Raw genomic sequence first — 24,852 nt, forward strand, 5'->3', positions numbered from 1 at the left:
CACCTGGGTGGCTCAGTGGGTTAAGCCTCTGCCTTCGGCTCAGGTCATGATCCCAGGGTCCTGGGATCGAGCCCCGCATCGGGCTCTCTGCTCAGCAGGAAGCCTCCTTCCCTTCCTCTCTCTCTGTCTGCCTGTCTGCCTACATGTGATCTCTGTCTATCAAATAAATAAAATCTTAAAAACAAAAAAAAAGATATACTTATGGGGCGCTGGGGTGCCACAGTCGGTTGAGCAGCTGCCTTCATCTTAGGTCATGATCATGGAGTCCTAGGATGGAGCCCCGCATCCGGCTCCCTGCTGAGCTTCTCCCTCTGCCTGCTGCTCTCCCTGCTTGTGCTCTCTCTCCCTCTCTCTCTCATTCTATCTCAAACAAATAAATAAAAATATTAAAAAAAAAAAAGATATATTTAAGTAAAACAAAGTAAATGCTCAGATACCCAATGAAATGAAAAAAGAGAACGTCTTCCTTATATAACGTATTGTATGTACTTATGTATGTATGTCCTTTTGTAATGTAATGTATGTATTGTATTGTAAGTAATGACCATGCTTGGTGGCTGAGCTGTAAACCAGTGCCTGAAGCATGAGGGCCACAATCCTCAAACACAACACCAGCCTGCTGCAAGCTATGCCAAGTCACCTTCGTAACAGGCAGCGTCTCGTTGCTCCTACCACACTTCAAATCCTCAGAGGAAGGTTAGGGTAACCCTATAATTCACAGTCGAAGCCAGGACACCGAAGACTGAAAGACGGTACTCTTACTAATGACAACAGGTGCAAAGCAGGTGCTCCTCAAGCCCCCTGGGACCTATGACCACAGCCCAGGTTGCCTTAGTTCTCTGTGGTTCCACACATTTTTACGGAAGGAACTCACAAACACATCCGCCTAGGCTGGCTATCAACAAGTTATTCAAGCAGGGTGATCCTAGAGATATCGTTCTAACTCTTGCATTTTTTTACCGAGTTGATGATGTGTCAGCACACAGAGTCGCTTCATTTTTTTTTTTTTTTTCAATTGACTCCATACAGATGATGGCACTTTGGGTGGGCACCACAATTGTTCAATCACCCACAACACTCAAACATCAATGTCAGATTTTTGTCATTACGAGCAAGGTGATAGAGAACGCGTAACTTGTATGGGTTTGAGTATTTCCGGAGAATGCGCTCCCAGAGGCAGGGATGCTGGGTCAACGTGTAGCCATTTTTTATGGGTTCTTCCTCAAGGCTCTCCGCAAAAGTCTATCTCAAGTCGTATCAAGACCAAGAGCTTAATGAACACTTTTGAATTTCTGCCAGGCCTGATAAAGGCAGCATGCTGGCTCATTGCATTCTTGCTTTGCATGTTCTCTTAACTCCAGACAGTCTGGGCCGTGGGCGTACTTGGAATTCTCCTGCTCTAGGCCTTTGCTCCTGCTGTTCCCTCCACTTACAATAACATTCCACGCCGTCGCTATAAATATCCTACTCATGACAAACACAACCCCTCCACAGGCCTGTCCCAAGCCTGACTGACTACAAAGTGTCTTCACATCATCTCTTCGTCCTGGGGATGCCCCTAACGCTGTTTACTCCCCTCGCTGCACCCTTACCCCATAATCTGAGTCAGAGTCCACGGTCACCCCTAGATCACGGAGACAAATCGTGGGGACTCAGACACAAGTAGTTACGGGCATGCACAGACACAAAGTCACACAGACATAACCTGGCCCCATTTCCAGGCCTCAGCTTCCTTATCTGTAAGACGGGGATTTAAATTAGCACCTCCTCCAAGTACCTACATTTTTATATGATGCTGAAAAACTGTATGAGAAAAATGTATAGAAAGCCCTTAACGCAGAGGGGATGATAAAGGAATGCTAACAATTTATGACTGTTTGATAGGACTGGTCCTTTGAAGGCATGTTTCCTTCAACTAAGTCCTAGGCAAATCCAGCATGGTAATTTGCACACAGAAATCATAACACCATGTTTAATCACAGTTGCTCACTGGACCAAATAATAATAATAATGAAAGTTAATATGCAGTAAGTGCTTACTATGTACTAAGCATTCTTTAGAATATATGTCTCATGCATAATCTCACTCAGTCCTCACAGGCAACTCTGGGAAATAGGAATTATACAAATAAGAAAATTGAATTGTGAAGAGGTTACAAATCTTACCCCAGGCCAGAGCAGATGGGGGATTGAGATCCTCACTCCAGAGTCCTACCCTTGGCACATTACCCAGTCTGTGCCCTTAAGCTGTCCCCCCACGCTGATCAAGTATCATGTTAATAAGAGAAGTAGTAACAGGGTCCTAAAATCTCCCAGTCTTCCTGGCACACAAAAATCTTTCATAGAATATAAATGCCCTTAGAGCAGGAGGCCTAGATTTTCAAAAGGGGGACAACCCCGCTGTTTAGTGCCATCACTCCTGGGGTGTTCCTAACCCTGACTCATCCAGCCCCCCACCAGATCTCTCCTCTAATGAAACCAAATCTTTATTTTAAAAATAAAATGAGCCCAGAGGACAGAGACAATAAGACTAACTCATAGAGGAGGAATGGCAGGTCTCCAAGCTCTTGGCCTCAAGGCAAGGCCCACTGAGGGCCTCTTCTTGTTCAACGGATCCTAGACCTGACCCCCATGGAAGCCTTCAGATCCACACATAGATCCACAGAGCCCCATTGCAATGTGCTGCCCCAAACAGGAGACGTGACCAGGCATCATGGCAGTTTGGGCCTTGCAGTGAGCCTTGCACAAAAGCTCGAGATCAGGAACTTTCTGGCCCACAGTGGCTCACTGCAGAGTCTCAGCCCACAGGGCCACTGTTGACACAGAGGGAGCAGAGAGACTGTGTCCTCATGAGAGCCTGCCTGGGCTGGGTAGACACACAATCAATAAACTTTCATCAAGCGGTGCCTGGCTGGCTCAGTCGGAGGAACATCCAGCTCTCAGTCTCATGAGTTTGAGCCTCACGTGGGGTGTAGAAATTAATAAATAAATCTTAAACAAACAAATAAATATATATTCACTGAATTCTGGGAGTTGGCCTTCAGGTGTATAAATATAGCACTCTACTCTTTCTGCAGATTAAGAGACTGAGGCACAAGCGTTATAAAGCAGAAGAGTCCTGAATCGCTTGAAGGAAGGAATAAAGTGAGAAATCCAGGAAGTACGATGTTTTCTCCATGAAGCCACACTGATTTGTTGTACCATTTGCAGGGCTTCTAACTGCCCCTGTCATCGTCCATGGTCTTTCCTCTTAGGGAAAAATATAAGTGGAAAGACATCATGTATGCATACCAACTGACAAATGGGGATGGCTGAGGTCGATCAAAACCAGCTCAGGATGTAGCATCAAAGACCTAGACAGAAAGCACTGGCTCAGCCGACCTTACACCCCGCAAGGTTCCTTTTCCTCATTAATAACCGAAGATACAGCCAGCCACCTCCCCAGGCCCATAAGAGCATCCATCATTCCCGGACCTGAGAACCCGGCTTGTAACCAGGCTCTGCTATTAACAGCAGGGCAGGGGCGTCTGGGTGGCTCAGTGGGTTAAAGCCTCTGCCTTCCGCTCAGGTCATGATCCCAGGATCCTGGGATCGAGCCCAGCATCAGGCTCTCTGCTCAGCAGGGCGCCTGCTCCCCCTCCCACCTCTCTGCCTTCCTCTCTGCCTACTTGTGATCTCTATCAAATAAATAAATAAAATCTTAAAAAAAAAAAAAAAACCAGCAGGGCAGAGAACATCTCAAGTTCTCGGAACATCAGTTTCTTCTTCTGCAAAATGGGAATGTTTACAGTATCTCCACTTCATAGGGTTGTTTGAGGAGTAAATGAGTTAATACCCAGCCCTTACAGCACAGCATAGCACACAATGAGGGTTTTTAAGGATGAAAGGAGGTAAAAGTATATAAAAATCTCTATAAGCAATAAATGTCTAGTGGCTCCATTTTGATAGAATTCACAGATAGAAAACGAAAGGAAAACTGACCAAACCAGACAATTACCCTGGCATAAAGTTTATTGGAAAATGCCTATATGCATTTGCTATCCTTCTATCTTTATACCAATCATTCTCGAATTCTAAAGATCCAGGAATCATTTACTTGCTCTGTAATAATTTGTTAGCTTCCTACGGCGTGGTGACTAAATTCTACTTTCGGCAAGAAATCTAAGGGAGAAAACACGAAGACATAAAGAGAGTATAGAATGTGTCTCCATCAAAGCTGCTCCACATAATTTGGTCCAACAAATTCAGCTGCATAAAATCTAAGAGGAATGGTGCCAAGAAAGAAGATTAAAACCCAGAGTGTTAAACAGAAGTGTTTTGAGTCAATTACGCAGTCAATTCGGCACCTCCGCAAACCTAAAATCAAAAGTTATCCGATTCAAAAGAGGAAAACTGACAAACCTAATGTAATAATAACTATCGTTTATCCAGCGCTGCCTCTGCTCTGTGTTTCCCGCGGAGAGCCTCCCTGCCACATCGCCGGGCTTCCTTGCAACAACCACAAAAGGTGTGCGATCTGAAGATCACTAAGTCACAGAGGTCAGATCCCGTACCCAGGCCACAGGAGAGGGAGCAAGCTGACTGGATTTGAACCTGCCCGTTTGCGATGCAAAGCCTGGAGCACATGGCCTCCAACCCAGGAAGGAGGGAAGTTAGCCACAGCAAGAACAGGTGTGGAACCAAAGCCCCTAAGACCAGATGACCAGCATGCATACCCTTAGCCACCTGCTCTCAGTGCAGCAGAGATGATGAGGACACACACTGGCGATGCTCCCCCAGGCAATCAAGTCCCCATCCTCAGAGCTGGAAGAGACCGGCAAGAGAGAGTCCCGACAGCCCCAGGAAGGGTCAGGCTACTAGGACAAAGGAAGAACTCAGAAGGGAGGAGGCCCAAGACATCAAGAATACCTAACTGCACCTGCTTCTGAGGGCAGCAGGAAGACGAAACCAAATAAAACAAGGGAGAAACAACCCCTAAGCATTCACTCATGGATGAAAGGATAAAACAAACCGTGGTCTGTCCACGCGGTGGAATATTACTCAGCCCTTGGAGTGCCTAGGTGGCTCAGTCAGTTAAGTATCTGCCTTCAGATAAACATCTGCCTTTGGCTCAGGTCATGATCCTGGGGTCCTGGGTTCGAGCCCTGCACTGGGCTCCCTGATTGGCGGGGAGTTTGCTCCTCCTCTCCCTCTGCCTGCCGCTCTGCCTCCTCCTCTCCCTCTGCCTGCCGCTCTGCCTATTTATTCAAATGAATAAATAAAATCTTTATTTAAAAAAAAAAGGAGTACTACTCAGCCTTTACGAGGAAGGAGGTTCTAACGTGCTACAACACAGACAAAGCCTGCAGGCACCATGTGTAGTGACATGAGCCTCTCATGACAGGGCAAATACCGTATGGTTCCACTTACATGAGCACCTAGAAGTCGTCAGATTTATCAAGACAGAAGGTCCAGTGGTGGTTGTACAGAAGGCCCCTGAGCCTTTAGATTTAGATTATGGCGAAAATGGTAAGTTTTATGTTATGTCTACTTTAACCACAACTTTTGAAAAGTTGACTACGACTTTGCTGAGTCCCTAAGCGCACCCAGGACTGTGTCTGAGGAGAAAGTTGTGTCGGTCAGTGCTGAAAGATATAGGCACTTACATCTAGTCCTGCTCATGGTGAAGCCACAGATGGACAAATGGAGCAGCTCACAGCCGCAATGGGCCAGGCTTGCCGCACACCCACCACCCCGCCAGGGCACAGAGACGGCGGCCCGCCCAAGTGCCGGGAAAAGCACCCAGCTTCCAGCTTTCCTCAGAACACATTCCAGAAAGTTCTGTACTCCAAATTCACACAACGGAGCAGTACCGTCTGAAGGGGATCCCATCACAAGCTACAAAGGCACTAATGCAGCATCCCAGTGGGAGCCTGGAGCATCTCCAAGCTGGAGGAAGCTCCTCGCTGTCCCTTCTTCCACTGGGTAACCTGGCACTAGGAACCACTTCTCAAGCGTCCTCACCCGTAGAATAGGAAGATTGGACACGCACCTCACAGCTCGCGCTGAGGACTAAAGATCATGCACATATGGCCTTCAGAGCATAGTATGACCTGACAAGTGCTAATCTGCTATCGTTAGCATGGTGGGATTTTGTCTTCTTTCCCCGGTTTTCGCTCCCAGACTTGAAGCCCAACAGGCAGAGCATATGACAAGTGGGGAGGTGAGGGCTCAGGCCTCAGGGATTGGAACAGGGACTGCAGACCTAAGTGACTCAGCACCCAGGATGGGGCATACCTCAGGGCCTCTTTCTAGAAGGAAGAATAAGCAGGAACATCCCCCCACCCGCCCTTTGGTAATGGTCACCCATCTGCAAACAACTAAAGTCATTGTGAGGCTGTCCCTTACAATATCTAGGTCCTGTCTTCACCTATAGCCTCTCCAGGCTGTGCTGGGATGATGTCTGCCCAGAAGAGAGATACTTTTTAGCGTGAACAAAGTCACCAGATGGGCAATTGGCAGCTCTGAAGCAAATGAGAGAAATATGACCCGTGTCCTGTTCAAGCTGCACCTAAAGCTCCCACCTTCTTCTGAAATCCTTAAGTTCCATACATCAGCTAATCCCCTTTATTGTTTAAGCCACTGAGCTGTTTTTTTAATTACTTGTAACCAAAAGCACCAAGGTGATAAAATGGTTTCTACCAACCCAGGATAACTCTGTCTCCCCCTCTGGATAAAATACGCAAATTGAAAGGATCTGTTCAATCATCCCAATATATAAGATGCTGGAGACAGGCCAGTCTACAGAAAAAACCTCCTCCCCAGCCTCACAGAACATAGCTGTTCCACATAAAGCACTTTGGGAAAATCAGCACAGTGCCATACAATGAGGTTAAGAAAAATGTCATCAGTAAACACAGTGACCCAAATCATCAAGGGACACTTCAAAACTACTTATCCCAAGCTTCCACATTTAACAAGCGTCAACCCAAAGTGTCACTCTGGCCTCTTCCTCTTGGAGCAGCTGCATGTGACAACAAAGCCCCATGACTGTCCTCACCACTTGTAACAGGATCGTCTCCTGCGCCATTCCATCTGGTAGACACTAGCCACAACTGAGGGTTAGATTTAAATCAATTACATGTAAAGAAAATTTACATTTTTCATTTTCATTGTGTGGCTAATGAAATGGAACCACATTCACCATGTTACAAGTACACAGTCTCCACCAGTGGCTAGTGGATTCAACATTGGGCATTGTGGGGGAAAAACATCTCCATCACTGCGCACATTTCTGCTGGAGAGCGCCATGTTTCTTCCAGAGCTCCTTTTCTATCTCAACATGGCGGCTGTGGTGCTGGGGAAGAGGTCTCTGTCAATGATCCAACTGCTGCTGGGATCCTGAAGCAAGAAAATGACCTTCCACAACACATATCCACACACCCAGTATTTGCCACTGTAGAAGAACTTTTAGCTCAAATAACTCAATTAGTCTTTCTTTTATTTTTTTTGAAGGTTTTTTTTTTTAATTTATTATTTGACAGAGAGAGACACTGCGAGAGAGGGAACACAAGCAGGGGGAGTGGGAGAGGGAGAAGCAGGCTTCCCACCAAACAGGGAGCCCGATGCGGGGCTCGACCCCCACACCCTGGGATCATGACCTGAGCCAAAGGCAGATGCTTAATGACTGAGCCACCCACGTGCCCCTAATCTTTCTATTCTTGACTCCCTTCCCCAATCAGTGTTCATTCAAGCGTAGAATGGGGTCTATCACCATCATTTATTAGGTAACTGATATGGAAAAGGCCAATGTTGTAGAGCCAGGAGCCTCCAGCTTGGACTTCCCACAATCAGTCAGAACTTGTTTAAACGCTGTGGATTCACATGGCCCACACCTATCCCCCAAAACTCCTCCCCCCACACTCCCCAGGATTCTGACTGCATAGGTCTGGGCTAGAGCCTAGTAATCCCCGCATTTAGTAAACACCCTGGATGATATAAACCAGTGGCCATCCTGTGAACCGTTCTTCAGAGCTGGGGCATCCAGACTCCATTGGGCAGGAAGACATGACTCAGAATCACTAATGAAGTCAAACCCAGATGCCCAGAGCTTGAAAACTCTCCCAGGTAATTCTGATGCATTTTCCATTCACCCAAACTCAATTTGTGGGCCACTGTTGCCAAAGCTGATCATTTTCTCCAAGCAGCTCTGCCTGCAATCTGTTAGCAACCATCAGGTGAATATAAGTGCCTGGTAACAGGTGCACAGGGCTGTGAATTCCACCTCTCACTTCCCCGCCCCCCCACAGACTTTTTTTGATGTCTCTTTTCCCTCAGGAATTCAGGCAAAAGGGTGACTCACCAGGTTTTATTAAACCCCCAGGGAGAGGCTCCTTCTACCAAAAAAGACTCCAATAGTAAAAAACAAATATCATTCCCATTAATGCCTTCTTTCCACAAATGTCTTCCTTAGAGATAATTATTTCACGTAGAAGAGCTGGAGCGTCCATTATTTTTAAAGTAACCTCTTACGCTCAAGATGGAGCTTGAACTCACAACCCAGAGACCAAGAGTCGCATGCTCTACTGACCAAGCCAGCCAGGCGTGCCTTGAGCTTACATTTTTAGCTAAACTGTATCAGAGACGGATTCACCATTGCTTAAGAAAGCCAGGGCCGGGGCACCTGGGTGGCTCAGTGGGTTAAGCATCACCTTCGGCCTAGGTCATGATCCCAGGGTCCTGGGATCGAGCCCCACATAGGGCTCTCTGCTCAGCAGGAAGCCTGCTTCCTCCTCTCTCTCTGCCTGCTTCTCTGCCTGCTTGTGATCTCTGTCTGTCGAGTGAATAAATAAAATCTTTAAAAAAAAAAAAAGAAAGCCAGGGCCTTTCTTCCTTCTGGCAGTATTTTCCCACAGACTTAAACAGAAATAGGCAATGGCTACATGAATTTTTCCTTTACTGGGCATTCCCTCTCTCTGACTTCTCTTATAAATAATGATATATATATACATAGATAATACATCAATATTGAGATAACACTCTTGTACTTCTCATCTACACTGTGGAGGTGCCCACCGGAGGCTGGGCACTAAGGTACCATACAGTATGGCTAGAGACCCTTCTTCCCTTTATCAAAGACCAAAGCTCAGGAATCTTGTCAAGGATCACCCAGCCTAAAACACCATGGACTATAAGCTTTTCCAGATACATCCTAATCTTGAGCATTTTAAAGTAGAAAGGAACCCAAATTTCATGCCAACTCGGGGGACTTCTGGGTACCCCAAAAGTTGTTATCATAATAAAGGAAGTAGATCAGGACACAGAGTCTCAAGATGAAAACTCTTTAATTCTGTCTCACATCCCAAGTCCTGGATTATATACATAGAGAATATACTATCTATGATTTAAATTCCTAGATGGTCTATTAGAATGTTCTTATTCTGGGGGCCCCTGGGTGGCTCAGTCAGTTAGGCATCTGCCTTCGGCTCAGGTCATGAACTCTGGGTCCAGGATAGAGCCCGGGTCAGGCTTCCTGCTCAGTGCGGGAGTCTGCTTCTCTCTCTCTCTCTCAAATAAATAAATTTAATTTAATTTTAAAAAAAGAATGTTCTTACTTTGAATCAGGTATGGAGATATGGAGAGAAGGACGGGGACAAGGGAAGGAAAGAAAAGAAACACAGTCCAAATTCAAACCTAGCAAAATCCAAACTCCATCTTGGGCTTTTGCTGCCAACTCTGTAGTTTTCATTTTATAGAGGTTTTCCTTGCTTGGTTCCTTGACAGAAAAACTGCACTGACTGAACCTGTAATCTGAATTATCTAAGTCCTCTTCCCCATCCTCGCACAGCAAACTTGGTGCCTGACATGAATTATGCAAAACAGAAGAAGCCATTTCACAGGTAGAAAAGCAAGAAAGCCCGCTTTCATTTTACAAAAACAAAATTCTACCATATAATCCTGGTGCAGAAGAACAGATACCCACCGGTCATAGAGGTTAATCATGTTCTGAAAGCACCTACGCTTGGAGTAAAGGTCAGGGTCCTGATTTATCCGTACAATATCCAAGAAAGTCGTGTTACTGGAGATTTTCCTGCTATATTTAAAACCTAAGAGGTATACCTAAAACTCATTCATTTTTTTTTTTTATTTGGAAGGCCACACATTTCACAGTAAAATTATCTCAGAGCAGAAAACATATATTATTCCCCGGATGCATTCATAAAAATGTCATCATCAGGATGCCATTTTGCACCCAGTTCAAAGACTCAGCAGACCAGGACCCTGAGACAAAATACTCCAAGAATTATGATCAGCTGTCAAAATATATCCTCTCCCCAGCTCCTCACAACTAGAATGGGGGAGCTGTCACCAGCTGGGCCTCCAGCAGACTACAGGGACAAACTGGACCACTTCTGGAACTTATTATTCACTTCAACACATATTTATTGACCGTCGCTGTGAATTGGTCACTATCCTGGGCTCTGAAAATACAAACAGGAGTAAGAAATGAGATTTTGGCTCTTGAACAGATGAAGTGTGAGAGACATCAAGTGAGAGAGACAAACACATAAACAAGGGGCCACAAGCTCATCGCCCAGACCAAATATGGCTCCCAGATATGTTTTGTTGGGTTCATCCATGCTTTTAGAAGAAGCCCGAATCAACACTTTTTAATGTCAAAGTGCCTTTTTTAACAATTCAACCTTCTGGATTCTCTTGAAAATTTGAAAAATCTGGCAACACTGGCCAATGTTCCCCCATGTCAGCAATAGGCTGAAGCAAACTAGCAACTGCTCCCTCTGAACAAAATTTGTCCTTCCAGTTTACCCCAGACCCCACCAGTCCCTAATGCCCTTTGGAATAATTACTTAGCATTTGCATTGTAAATCCTATTATTAAAAAAGAAAAAAAAAATCCAAGGCTAGGCAGTATGTGTTATAAGTGAGGTAGATAAAGAAATACAAGACTCTCACAAGCGCCAGGGATACAAATTGATATCCTCTCCGAGTCTTAAGAAGATAAAAGCCTTAAGAAGATAAAATTCAGGGGCACCTGGGTGGCTCAGTGGGTTAAGCCGCTACCTTCAGCTCAGGTCATGATCTCAGGGTCCTGGGATTGAGCCCCGCATCAGACTCTCTGTTCAATAGGGAGCCTGCTTCCCCCTCTCTCTCTGCCTACTTGTGATCTCTGTCTATCAAATAAATAAATAAAATCTTAATAAAAAAAAAAAGAAAAGAAGAAGATAAAATTCAGGGGTGTCTGGGTGGCCGAGTCAGATGGGTGTCTGACTCTTGTTTTAGTTCAGGTCATGATCTCGGGGTCATGAGATTGAGTCCCTTGTCAAGCTCCATGCTCAGCACAGAGTCTGCTTGGAAGCCTCTCTCTCTCCTTCTCCCTCTGTGCTTCCCCTTGCTCTCTCCCTCTATAATAAATAAAATCTTTGTAATAAATACATAAGAAGATAAAATTTATGTGAGCCAAGCATTCTAGACCTCGGTACAAGGAAAATAATCTGAAGAGGTTCAGTAAAATGTAAGTATAAGGATATTCATCAATTTATTGCATAAAATAGGAAAGGAAAACAACCTACACATTCCATGTCCATCCTCAAAGCATGGTTGTTATTGCACAACCAGAAACGATTCTACAGCCATTGAAATGACAAAATAGATATACTGGTAGTATAGAAAAATCATCCACGATATACTGTTAGGTACTAAAAAAAAAAAAAAAAATCCCACAAAACAGCATGTGTCATATTATCCAATCTTCATGAGAAAAAGACTCTCCTAAAAAAACTACTAAAAAAAAAGGAGAAAGAAAGAAAAAGTGTGGGGCGCCCGGGTTGCTCAGTGGGTTAAGCCTCTGCCTTCGGCTCAGGGCATGGTCTCAGGGTCTTGGGAGGGAGGCCTGCATCCAGCTCTCTGCTCAGCGGGGAGCCTGCTTCCCCCTCTCTCTCTGTCTGCTTCTCTGCCTCCTTGTGATCTCTCTCTCTCTATTAAAGATTTTTTTAAATCTTAAAAAAAAAAAAAAGTGTGTGTGTGTGTGTGTGTGTGCACGCACGCACACGCGTGCACACGAGTGTTTGGATCTAAATGCAGTATGAATGTGTGTTATTTCTCTGAGTGGGATTAAAGACAATGTAGATACATTCTCCTTTCATATTCACATCGTTCTGTATTATACACATTGTTTAAATGAATTAAGTAACTTTCACAGGGGGGAGAAAACATGAGCTATGGGAGCACACAGCAACTACAAATGGTGACTGACGTTCTTCGAGGTCACAGTAATATTTGAGTTTTTTAAAAGATTAGAAACCAAAATCTAGATGCCAATGCTTGGTTTAAAAAAAAAAAAATCCACATGCTCTAACACCAAGGAAAGTTCTTTTTTAACAACTTGATCTAGAGTTCTGAATTCTTAACCAAGTCACACAGACTTAAACAGGCTGATAGTTGGAGGAGGAAATGAGCATGCTCTCCCCATCAGATGTAAATTCCAACACTTGGCCAAGGATCCAGGTGGTAAAATACTGACTCTATTTAAATCAAGGCGAAGCGATGCCTTCCGTGGCCACATGACGTAAGCAACAGGCTCAATCCCTGTACACATCTGGTCAGAATACAGGCCCTCTAAGACCTTCAACACAATTAATTCAATATTTTCCCCACAGTTCAAAATGCTACAACAACTGGCAGAGAACCATCTTAAATCATCACAGAAAAGTCAGACATATGGCTAAGTATATTTAATATGCCTTAAAAATAAGCCACAGAGTTTCTAGCCAACAAGATCTTAGGCAAGAATTTTTTTTTTTAATTTAGTTAAAAGTTATGCCGACTCGTTACCCTCCAAAGAATTCAATTGAGCAGATATTTCTCAAGCACCTACACAGGGCAGAGACGGCAAAGAGAGACAGGGATATTGCCTTCAAGATTTCAAGAAACACATAATCCAGTAGGGGAGACAGACAGGCAAATCAGCAATGACAAGACATTATTATCTTGAAATCATGATGTGCATGGGGGAGAAAAAAGAGGGCACAGAGGAGGAAGGAAATGACAGTGTTGGTGATGGAGAATAGGACAAAGGAAGGCAAGGAAGTAGAGCCTGACAATACGGAGCGGCTCGTTCTGGGTTCCGGCCGGCCCTTTAACACTCTGGGAATTTATTTCTAGGCTTATCCTCAGTGGGGTCACCAAGCATGCTGCACCCTCTCAGGCAGCATCCACAGTGACCCCCACAGTAGAAGGACCTAGGGGCTCCCAGCTACAAAGTCAACACACTCCTAGGACACAAATTTTGGAAACAGGCAGATCTGAACTTGAATCTCACTGGGGTCAGGTGCCTGGGGGTGAGGATAAAGGACGTGACCTCTCCTAGCTCATTTTTCTCACGGCTCAAATGAGAATGACATCATCTACCCAGGCAAAACCCTAACCTGGCTCTCAGCAACCTTTCAGAAGATCCATAAATAACAATTACGATTAGTTTACTGCTCCCAATTCAGATTCCCAGTCTCGACCCTGAAGTTATACATTAGACCAGGGTTTCTCAACCTCAGCCTTTGGCTGTTTGGGGATGGATAACTCTCTCCTGGGGAGAGGGGGGCTGTATTGTACACTGTAGGATGTACTGCAGCCTCCCTGGCCTCCACTCCCAACGTGCCAGCAGCACTCCCCCATCCTGAGTTGTAACAACCAAATAGGATTACAGGCAATGCCAAATGTCCCCGAGTGGGCAAAACCACCCTCCATTTTAAATCATTGCTTTAGAGGAAACTCACCGATGGTGTCCATTTCTCAACGGAAAATCATCACAGCTGCTATTATGTAGGTATTTTGGTAAGCCCTGCCTATATGCCAAGCAGAGGATTAAGTGTTCTGGGTACATTTTCCCATTTAATCCTCCCAAGCAGCCAATGAGGTAGGCATTACTCTCATTTTCTACTGGGAAAATGGAGTTCTGGCAGGTTAACGTGCCCAGGGTTGCTCAGCTGGAAGTGGCAGAGCCTGGATTTGAACCCACCCAGTCTGACTCCAAAACCTTATAACCCCAAGCCCCACTGCTTCCCTTGCCACCCGTGAGGTGGGAGCCTAAATATAGTGCCAGGAAGGTCAGAGGATCTCCGTGTCACGTTCTCCAGGATCATTCTCCTTGAGACTTCCAGGAAGGAGAGAGAGGACTTCTCTGTCCCCTACATCTTCGTACAACCTGGGACCCGATGACAATAATTAGAATCAATATGTCACCACTGGGGACAACGTGAGAGAAGTTCCACCTACACGTGGTGAGGTCCAGAGTTTCCTTCTCACTTGTCCGAACTCATCCAACCACAGCCGTTTCAAAAAAAGTGGCATCCGAATCACGCAGAAAAATGAAGCTTTTTTTCTAGACTTTAAAAAGCTCTCCAGGAAACTTATACCACAATTTCTATCTCTCAGGAGATTCTTTCTTCTCTTTGGAGTGCTTTCAAATGAGGAACATTCAGACAATAACAGAAGCCAACATATACTGAGCTATGGGCCAGGCCCCGTGCCATGTGGTTTACTTAAGCCTCCTTTTATTCTTCCATCAACTCTAGAAAGTAGGTATCGCTCTTACCCCATTTTCACATGGGAAAACCCTGGCCCAAAGAGGTGAAGGGTCTTGCCCTGAGTAACCTGGCTAGCAAATTTTAAAAATCTGGCTTCTAATCCACACCAGCTTACATCCAAAACCTACACGTGTATAACACATCAATACATGGATATTAGTGGGTTATCTTACAAGCAGTTCTGCCGTCCTGTTAACACCGTATAGAACAGTAATTCTGAAACATGGCTTATCACCGGGGCATAATCCCCTTTTAATTGCACCATCAGGCCACTGCCCATAAGAGAGCTTCCAGTCTTGTCTCATGACAGGCTGAAAGATTAGTCTTATTGTGAAAAACAGAACTGTGTCCCATTAAAGGTGCACACAAATGCCTCCGATGGCAATCACAGTGGTGTGGACACCTGAGCGGGGAGAATGTCATTCTCTTCTGTAATTCTTTCTCATGGCAATGGAGGTAGGAACAGAAAAAGTCTCTACACACAGCAGGCAGTGCCCAGAAGAACTTCTCACAGCCCATTGGAGGGTGAGAGAGTTTGCAAAGTTCCCTGACACACTCAGGGGCTGCCCGAAACCCGTCCCATGAAGAGCAGCTGAAACCGGCTGTCAGTGCTGCCTTCAAGAAGATTCCTCCATGGACTGGCTAAGCTCTACTCAGCCACACGCACAGACTGCCAATGACAAACCCACATCAAGGTTATTGTGAGCCGCCATGAATTACCGACATCTTCAGAGACTTTCAAATACGGGAATTTTCAGAGGCAACCGGGCTCAGGGGAAAGTTATTCGAGTTCTCCGTTTGACAGCAGACATTCAACAGATGCTCGTGCCACAAGGACGCACCAGGCCCAGCTCTCAGTCCTGAGGACGCAGCACCAAACACACCCACAACGTCCCTGCCCTCCCAGAGCTTCTCTTCTAGGAGAGACAAAATAAGGATTTTACTTATTTTGAAGCAAGCTCTCTGAAATGGAGTGAAATAAAGCAGAGAAAGGCTACAGAGGGTAACGAACAGCAGTGGAGTTACAGCTTCCAACAATGTCATCGAAGAAGGTGTCATGGAGAAGGTGACATTTGGGAAAGACTTGAAGTTCAGGAGGCAGCAAGCCTTCGAGGTGGGAACTAGCAGATCATGGACCAGAATCGGGGGGCGGGGGGGGACGGTGAAATGTCATGCACCAGATCATGGGAGGGAGCCTCGTGAGTCACTGTGAGGATGTCGGTTTTCACTCTGAGATGAAGACTGAAGAAATGATTATAAGTAATGGATTACTCCACTCTTTAATTACTTAGCCATAAAAAGAGAAGAGTATTATTTAATCATGAAAGACCTTGTTCAAATTCCATCTTCTAATTTTGTGACGTGCCTTCAGAAAGGTTAGCATCCAGAACATTCCAAGTTCTACATAGGATACTTGACTACAAAGTAGACATCCATATGATAGGCATGTCCTTGACATCCGTGGGGGTACAGCAGTGGAAACACCACAACAAATTCACAAGAAATACCATATCGATGCAGACATCCATAGGGGTGCCGCACAGCAAAGCTCTAGTGTTTATGAGGGATTTTTCAAGGTTATAGATCTCGCATAGAAGCTGCATAAAGACAGGCAAGAATGCAGTAACCTACTTTTTTAGGATGTGAATGTCAGCCCTTAACAAATTTGACAGCCTTTATTCTCAGCGTACACAAAATCAGTATATCCTGTTACACATATATACAGATTCAAGGAAGGGACCACTAACATCAGAGACCGGTGTTTTGCATTAAATAACCATCGTTTATAAAGCAACATCCTTCATGTAAACCCTTGTGGTAAGGAGATGTCAGAATGTTTTCTCTTATAAACCACTTAATTCCCCTTGGTGGATATCATCAATTCTGCCCTCCTAGACTAGCTGGGTAATGAATGCCAACATATGCAGTGAGCCAACTGTATGCCATTGCATCATAAGGTGAAGTGAATCTATTTTTAAAGAACAAGGCCATTGGCCAAGGGTGGGCACTGGAAACAATGGACAAGTTGGGTTGCCTGTCCTTGCATTATTTTTTCTAAAAGCTGTGGAATGTTCCACAGGGTAACCTAAAAATACCCTTTGGAGAGTGGTCTTTCAGCACAAAGAATACAGATTGATTTTGAAAGTTTAAGTTAAAAAAAAAAAGAAGGCCTATAAAACACAAAGCTCAATAAGAGCAAAAGAGGACAAAAATCAGACTGTTTTCTGCAGCAAAGATCTGATTGGCTGTTGGCTGGAAAAATTGTATTCAGGGACAATGGTACAAAAAAACAGAGGTAAGGTGTCATTCTTACGGGTGCTGACATAGAGCAGACCCCATATCAACAAAAAACGGAGAAGCCCCTCACCATCCTGCCTGCTCAGCATCTGAAATTTCCCTTATTAAACTCCAGCAAGAGTCAACAAGCAGAAATACTTCAATATAATTCATTAAGCCTTGTCGGTCATTTACTTATTTATAGCTCCGTATAAATTATTAGACACAGGGAATCAGCTGATTGGGAGATCTGGTGAAGGGAAAAATGAACGTATTAGGATCCTAAGTCAGAAGAAATAAAAGATGAATGGGCAATAAAGGGGGAAGGATGTAGACAGCCTAGTCTGCACATATCATACGAATGAGAAGCCACAAATGAAAATCCATTCACGTGTCCAGCAAATGTGAATGAGCACCTAGGATTTACCAGCTACTATTTCAGGCCCTGGGAAATAGAGAGGTAAGCAAGTGAGAAAAGCTCCATGTTTTCACAGACCTTACATTCTAGGGGGAGGAGAGACAGACAAAAAAGAAGAAACAAGGGGTGCACGGTTGGCTCAGGAGGTAGAACATGTGACACTTGATCTGGAGTTGTGAGTTCAAACCCCATGTTGGGTGTAGAGAGTATTAAAAAAAATTAATTGACTTTTAAAAAAGAAGAAACAGAAGATAATTTTAAATTGGGACAAGGCTATGCAGTCACAAAGCAGGATGAGGGGATGGCTTGTAACTCAAGAGCTGTCTTATAGGGAGGTCAGGGGTATGCTGGGAGGAGCTCATACTGGCTCTATAGAATGGATTAAACGTATCTCTTCCCCACTCCAGATATGCTACAGATATGAGGCTCCCCTCTACCAGAGCAGGTTATTAACCATCTAGCAGCACACTACCATGGGGAGCTCAATGATCTTCTCTCTGAAGCGACACTAAGGAAAAGAATCCGTCTTGTGACCATCTCAGGGGATGAATAAGCAAACCCAGAGACCATGAAGCAGAATTCATGGGACACCAAGAAAGACAGGCCCCTGTGTTGTAAAATGAGTATGACTGGGACGCCTGGGTGGCTCAGTGAGTAGAGCATCTCCCTTCCACTCAGGTCATGATCCCAGTGTCCTGGGATCAAGCCCTGCATCAGGCTCCCTGCTCCACGGGGAGTCTGGTTCTCCCTCCCTCTCCCCCATCCCAGGCCCCAAATACATAAAAAAAAATCTTTAAAAAATAAAATAAAATAAAATGAGAATGACTTTGTTACAGAGCTATTGTAATATAGTCCAATGGGTCAAAAATAAACACACATCAGAACAAGACACAAAAAGGCACAAAGAACTCTATTCAATTGTGTGTGGTCATAACACCCTCATTTCAGTGAGGAAAAGGCTCTGGTGGTGGTGGTGTGGTTTCTAAACTGTGTCTTATTTATTGTCCCTGCTCTGTCTAAAATGTGGGCGGTTTCAGCTTCCGGGCAATTTGCAAAACCACAGACTTCACCTACGAAAATATGTAAGCATGACCTAGGATACCACCACTTTGGGAAACTACAATCACACCATCTTAAGCTTTTGCAGTCGGGGTTACTCATGGAAGTGCAGCATTTTAGGAATGCAAAGGACCTACAGGCCACGGCCATTTTATTTCTGGCATGAGAAAATGAAGAAAGGTCGGCCCAGAGAGGGTGACTTGCCGGAGACGACAGCACTAGCTGGCAAAGCCTGTTCTGGAACCCAGGTCAGCTGTGTCAAGGGTCCTTTTCTAAGTGTCAGTCCGTACCTTCAGGCAGTGATTCTCAAAACTGGGCACGCCTTGGAATCACCCCAGGGCCTCTTTAATACTGCCCCACAGGCTCCGCCTCCAGGAGTTTCAGAGTTTGGGAGTCAGCACGGCCTGGGTGGGGTCCAGGAATTCCAGTGTCTGACCAGTCCCAGGTGACGCTCTGGCCACTGGTCTGGGGGCCCTACTCTGAGACATGCTGACCCAGGAATGAGGAGCAGGGGCTTTTGGCATCCAACACAGCTGCCTGTCAGCTTGACTTCTGCCACTTGTAGGACTCTTGGAAAGGCTACCCAAACTCTGCAGACCTCAGTTCCGGACACCTGTGTCCAGGGGCGAGGAATAAAAAACAAAATGTCCCTAAAGCACTACTTTCACCTCAGGCCTCCACATTCTAAAACAAGTGCTTAGCTTATATCCCACCGCAAAGTTTCCTTAATACCTTTTTTTCTGTTTCCACATATACTAGGATGGCTACAATTCAAATGACAGACGAGATTGAAGACTGGCAAAAATGCGGAGCAATTGGAATATTTTGGCACCTATATTCACAATAGTGAAAAATGGCAAACAGTCCAAAGCCCAATGACAAGCAAAAATATTTTAAAAACTGGTGTGTGTGTGTGTGTGTGTGTGTGTGTGTGTGTACACACACGTATATACACACATACCTACAACAGAATAGTACTCAACAATAAAGAACAATGAAGGGTGCCTGGCTGACTCTGTTGGCAAAGCACATGACTCTTGATCATGGGGTTGTAAATTTGAGCCTCATGATGGGTAAAGAGATGACTTAAAAATATATACATATATAAACTTTAAAAAAAAAAGAACAATGACACAATATGAAATCTACTAAATATTTTGAGTGTAAAAAGTCAGACACAGGGTGCCTGGGTGGCTCAGTGGGTTAAAGCCTCTGCCTTCGGCTCAGGTCATGATCCCAGGGTCCTGGAATCGAGCACCGCATCAGGCTCTCTGCTCAGGGGGGAGCCTGCTTCCTCCTCTCTCTCTGCCTGCCTCTCTGCCTACTTGTGATCTCTGTCTGTCAAATAAATAAATAAAATCTTAAAAAAAAAAAAAAGTCAGACACAAAAGAGTACATATGGCATTATTTCATTCATATGATCATCAATAATAGACAAAATTAATCCATGATAAGGGAAATCAGATAGCCTTTGCCTCTGGAGGAGTTGTACGGAACTGACCGGAAAGGGATAGGAGGAAAATTTTTAGAGTAATGGAAATGTTCTATATCTTGATTTGGGTAAAGATAAAATGAACATATACACTTGTCAAAACTCATCAAACTATATACTAAAGATCTGTGCATTTCACTACAAGTAAATATATATTTACAAAGTATAAAGTATATGCTATATTATATATGTAATATATATAGCATTTTTTTTTCAAAATAACATATTTTATGTAACATATATGTGTATCTGCAAATTTTCTTAGGCAGTTTGTGACAAAAGACTGTTTTCCCCATCTAAAATGAACCAAATTCTAGTGATCCCAGGGTCCTGGGATCAAGCCCTGAGTTGGGCTCCCTGCTCCGCAGGTAGCCTGCTTCTCCCTCTCCCTCTGCCTGCTGCTCCCCATACCCCCACCCCCACTCATGTTCTCCCTTTCTCTCTCTGTCAAATAAATAAATAAAATCTTAAAATAAATAAATAAAATAAAATGAACCAAGTCTAACCTGGTAGATCCATTTAGCTTGGTTCCTTCACGATCCAGTCCTGCTTCATATAATACCATTTGCTACAGACTATTTTAGTCTGTGCATCTTTCCAGGGAGCTGCCATGAAATAGAAACAGCAGAATTTTCTCCCACAAGAAGACCGTGACATTTCCATACTGACGGTACCCAAAGTGCCCTGTGTTCCTGGGAGTGGCTAGCTCAGGGGGCAGGAGACACAAAAGTAACATTTTCCTTTGCCACACACCCAGGATGAGTTTATCTAATATGATTACAACATAGTAATGAAGACATAGTAAGAGCAATCCTGTCATACAATTTAACTCATATTCTTGCTATAGGGGGAACGGAAGACTGGTGAAATGCTTCCTAGTGCCATGTTTCTATAATGAAGATGTTGGAAGAACTGTGTCCATGTAATTAACCCATAAAATAGTAGCTTTCACACTGCGGTGGATTCCATCTCCATCTTTATGCTCTCCTGAGTAGAAGAAGTAGCTTTACACGCATGCACACACCTGCTAGGAACAGTCCTATGCAGCACACAGAACGGTTCTGGGTGAAGGGAAATAACATTTGGAGACACTACAGTTTCCTTTCCATTCAGAGGTGTCTGATTCCAAACACACTTGATTATCTGACCCACCATCATGAGATACAGTGGCTCTTGGATCTCTGATGACTGGTGGACAGAAGAGGTTCAGGCACACCTGGCATACTGCACATTAAAAACAAGCCCCCATACAGGACCCACTAGACAGATAATAGACGGATAGCTACACCTGCCTGTCCTTCCGCCAACCGTTTCTCCAAAATACCCCTGTACCGAGACCTGTGGCTTCTCCCATCAAATGCTTTGACACGGTGTTTCCTCTACAGTTCTATCAAATCCTAACAATCCACGTACTGGCATTGAATTCATAATCCAGGTTCCTAACACCAAAAGCTAGGCTTAGAAATAAATAAATTCAATTTTACACAATAATAGCTCATCTTTATTGGGCACTTACTATGTGGCAGGCCCTTTTTTGCACACTTTCCACTTATTAGCTTATGTAATACCTAAAGACAAGCTAGGTTACTGATGAGGACATATTCTCAGGAAAAGAAGGTGTTAGACCTCAAGCAAAGCCTGAGGAAATGCACAATGAATAAGGCACAGTCTCTTGTACGGAAATGAGAAGAGGGGCCTAACTTATATGTCAGAGGAAGTAAAAGAACTACAACATACACATTTAGGGGAGCCCAAAGGAAGAAGGGTTTGTTCTGCGTGGCAGCATGCTGGAGGGCTTCCCGGAAGAGGTGTGCAAGTAGAACATGAGGACATAAATGGTAGGAACTTTTCTTAAGTGTCAGTGCATCTCTCCTCAAACTACCAAAAGGCCTGACAAAGCTTTCTGCCCCCTCCTCTGTTTCATCTGGAACAGGCCTGTTTCCAAGGATCTGCTCAGCCCAAGCCAGCCCTCCTTTCCTTGAACACATTCCTCCAGCTGCTGCTTGCCCTTCCAGGCCCGCAGGCACATATGGGAACTTTTCACCATGCTCAACATTGCCACTTCCTCTGGTGCTTTCATTGAGGGGAGCCTGTGTCATGATACTTGGTCGTGCAAGTGATCCTTTAGGGGAATCAACTCCTTCTCTGTTGGACTGATAGAGGGACAGCCCCTTACCTGCACCACACTGAGAGGCAAGGGACTCCCCACCAGCAGCAAAGACCTGGGCACTCCTCTACAGGCTTCTAAGACAGGAATCTGCCTTTATTCCCTCCCCTAGAAATCAAGCCCTCAAGTCCAGGAGGGTCATCCCCCCACCTCTTCCTCCTCTGCTTGCATTAAGGAGTCAAACCTTCACTTCTGACATTTGTGTGACCTTGGGCAAGTAACTTATCCAATGTCAAATGCCGATTTCCCTACCTGCAACCTGGGGTTTATAAAAACAACTTTCTCTCAGAATTGGGAATCAGAACAAAACAGCCAAGGAAAGCATTCAACACAGCGCCGGGCACGGAGTAAGCTATCAGTGCAGAGTAGCTACCATTATCATTATCAAGGATAACGATGGTGGTGGTGGTGGTGGAGGCAGCATAAACTTGGGCTTGATTCGCGCTGACAGAAATACTCCTTTCCCTCACCCCCCCCCCCACGCCTGGGACTGGGCCACAAGACCGAGACACATGCGTCATCCAGCTCTGGGGTGAATGCAGGATCTTCAGGCGGCGGGCACAGGAACCGCAGGGCGGTCGTACCCCAACCCACCTGGAGGGATACCAGGTGAAGCCAATTTCCTGAGGTAGGACGTCAGTAACCACAGACCCCTCTTCTCGTTCATACCCATTCTCCGGGTCTGTGAACCGATAAGTGGCAAAGGAATGCAGCGGCTGCGCTTGCTGCATCACTCCCCAGAAGGGCCCGGAGACCGTCCACTTTGCCACTACCTCAGTTTCCCAACTCTCCTTCCGGCGCAGACGAAGCGGCACTGCACTTGGTGGCTGAGAAAACAGGTTGGCAAACCAGGCCTGGGAAAAGTCTCCCCGCTTCCCCACGCAAATCCAGCCTCCCCTTTCCAACGCAGGTGGACAAACAACCCACCATCTCTCAACAACTTTGCTTATTTCACCACGACAGGACGCACGGCCCCAACTTCCCCTCTAAGCTGCGCTCGCAGGAGGAACGCGGGAAACCGAGATGCCGCGGGGGGCACTCCGCAGGCCTCTCCCTGTTTTGCGGGCGCCTCCCGGAGGCGCGTCCCGTCTTACCTTGTCTGACGGCTTTGAAGGTGACGGCCTCCTTGCAGCTGTCGATGACTCCCAGCACGTCATAGCGGGGCAAGCCGGACACCCGGATCCCCTGCACCTCCAGAAGCAGCTCCCCTTCGCCCAGCCGAGGGCCCTCGCCGCCGCCGGGAAGCCCCGCCGCTTCGGCCGCGGCCACCGCTCCAACATACGGAAACTCCCCATTCTCCGCGCCCCCCAGCACCGTCACCCCCAGCTCACCCTGGGGTCCCCGCTTCACGGTGCATTCGTGAACCTTGCTAGTCCAGTGGTTCTTCTTCTGGATCACTCTCGACATGATGGGTTACACCCCTCCTCCCCCCAACACAAAAAATAATAATGCAATGAGAGACAGGTGCCCCCCACAGCACAAGTCCCCAAGCCCCCGCTGGTTCATGGGAGAGACATCTCCCCCAAAATAACGCAACGGGAGAGAGAAACTTGGCAGCCTCGCTCCCCTGCACACACTCGCGCACTCAAGCCATCATAAAACAAACTTTCTGGGCTTCCCCGCGAGCCCTGCACAGGCGCCCGCGAGCTTTGTTTGCATTCCGGTGCTTCTCGGTCCACGTTCCGGCGCCCGATCGTTCTCTCCCGGACCAGAGTCCACTCTGCGCCGCTTGGGTTATTTTTTTTTTTTTTTCCTCCCTTCCTTCCTTTCTTGCCTCTTAGAAATGCGGTGTCTCCTCTTTGCCTCCCGCCTGGCTCGCCTTTCCTCGCTGGCCGGCTGTTCCTGAAGGTGAGGGAAGCCCTTCCAGCCAGTTGCTGGGAGCCCTGGAGACGCGGTTGCCGAGCGGGGGTTGGGGGGGACAGGAGGGAAGTGCCTGCGGCCCCTTTAAGCAGATACAAAGGCTCAGCTTGTTTTGTTACAGTTCATTCTATTCCGCGCCGCCGAGCGCAGCGGCCGGCGAGAGGAGACGCGCGCGCATGCGCCCCGCGGCCGCCTGCCGGCCGGCCCGCCCCACCTCTCCTTCCCGAAGGGAGAGATTCCAGTGTGCTTCCCGTTGGGTCCTAAAACCGATCCTCCAAAAGGAGATTTAGCCCCCTCTACGCCCCCCTCTTTTCCCTCCTTTTCTTTCTTTGCCCTCGAGTCAGCTAATCACTTCAGGGTAGGGGCATGTGCACGTGTTTTACCCCGACTGTTTGCAACTTTTGAAATACGGTCAGTCTGGCTTTGGCATTTTAAAATCATTTCAAACAGGTGGGGGTTGGGGAGGCTCACACACTCACCCTCGTGCTCACACTCACGCACACACGCACGCACTCACGCCGGCCTAAGCCTCCTCACCGCCCTCGGCCAGAGGCTGGCCACGCTGTCGGTCACCCTCCCGGGCTTGTCCACCCCCGCCCCCACACTCCGCGGTACTTCCCTCTAGTACCCCAGAGGTGGACCCGACCTGGAGGCGCGCTCCTGACCCTTGCCTGCTTGCGCCCACGGATTAGGGTCCTGGAGCTGGGACTGCCAGCGTCTCTGTGACGCTGGGTCCCCTGGCCCTCTACCTGGGATCCCTGTGAACTTTGGGAACCCCCCCCCCAAACTTTGGAGCCAACTTTTTAGGACACAGGGAAGACTATAGGCACGGGAAAGTAGCCAAATGGCTGGAGGGGGTTCAAGCCTTCAACCTAAAAAGGACCAAACTTTTTAACTTTCTTTCAGCAAAGACTTCTGGAGCCAGTCATCTGTCCCAGGCTCAAGTTCCTGACTGAGCCGAGAATCCTTCGGACCCGCCCCGGGACCACGAGTTTAAGATCA

At 46.2% G+C, this 24,852-nt stretch overlaps 1 protein-coding gene across 14 annotated transcripts in view; it reads right to left on the bottom strand.

The window, feature by feature from the left end:
* The window catches only part of MAGI1 (membrane associated guanylate kinase, WW and PDZ domain containing 1), a 633,434-nt gene extending 609,405 nt beyond the window's left edge, over nt 1–24,029 (bottom strand). For all 14 annotated transcript variants that reach the window (XM_032867328.1, XM_032867342.1, XM_032867333.1 and 11 more), the window contains exon 1: nt 23,085–24,029. In XM_032867328.1, the coding sequence (XP_032723219.1) occupies nt 23,085–23,397 (313 nt within the window). In that variant the 5' untranslated portion in view covers nt 23,398–24,029. The remainder of the gene's footprint in view (nt 1–23,084) is intronic.
* Nucleotides 24,030–24,852: the final 823 nt, after the last annotated feature.

The sequence above is a fragment of the Lontra canadensis genome, unplaced genomic scaffold (genome assembly GCF_010015895.1).
Source record: "Lontra canadensis isolate GAN:19392208 unplaced genomic scaffold, GSC_riverotter_1.0 scaffold34, whole genome shotgun sequence".
Classification (NCBI taxonomy): domain Eukaryota; kingdom Metazoa; phylum Chordata; class Mammalia; order Carnivora; family Mustelidae; genus Lontra; species Lontra canadensis.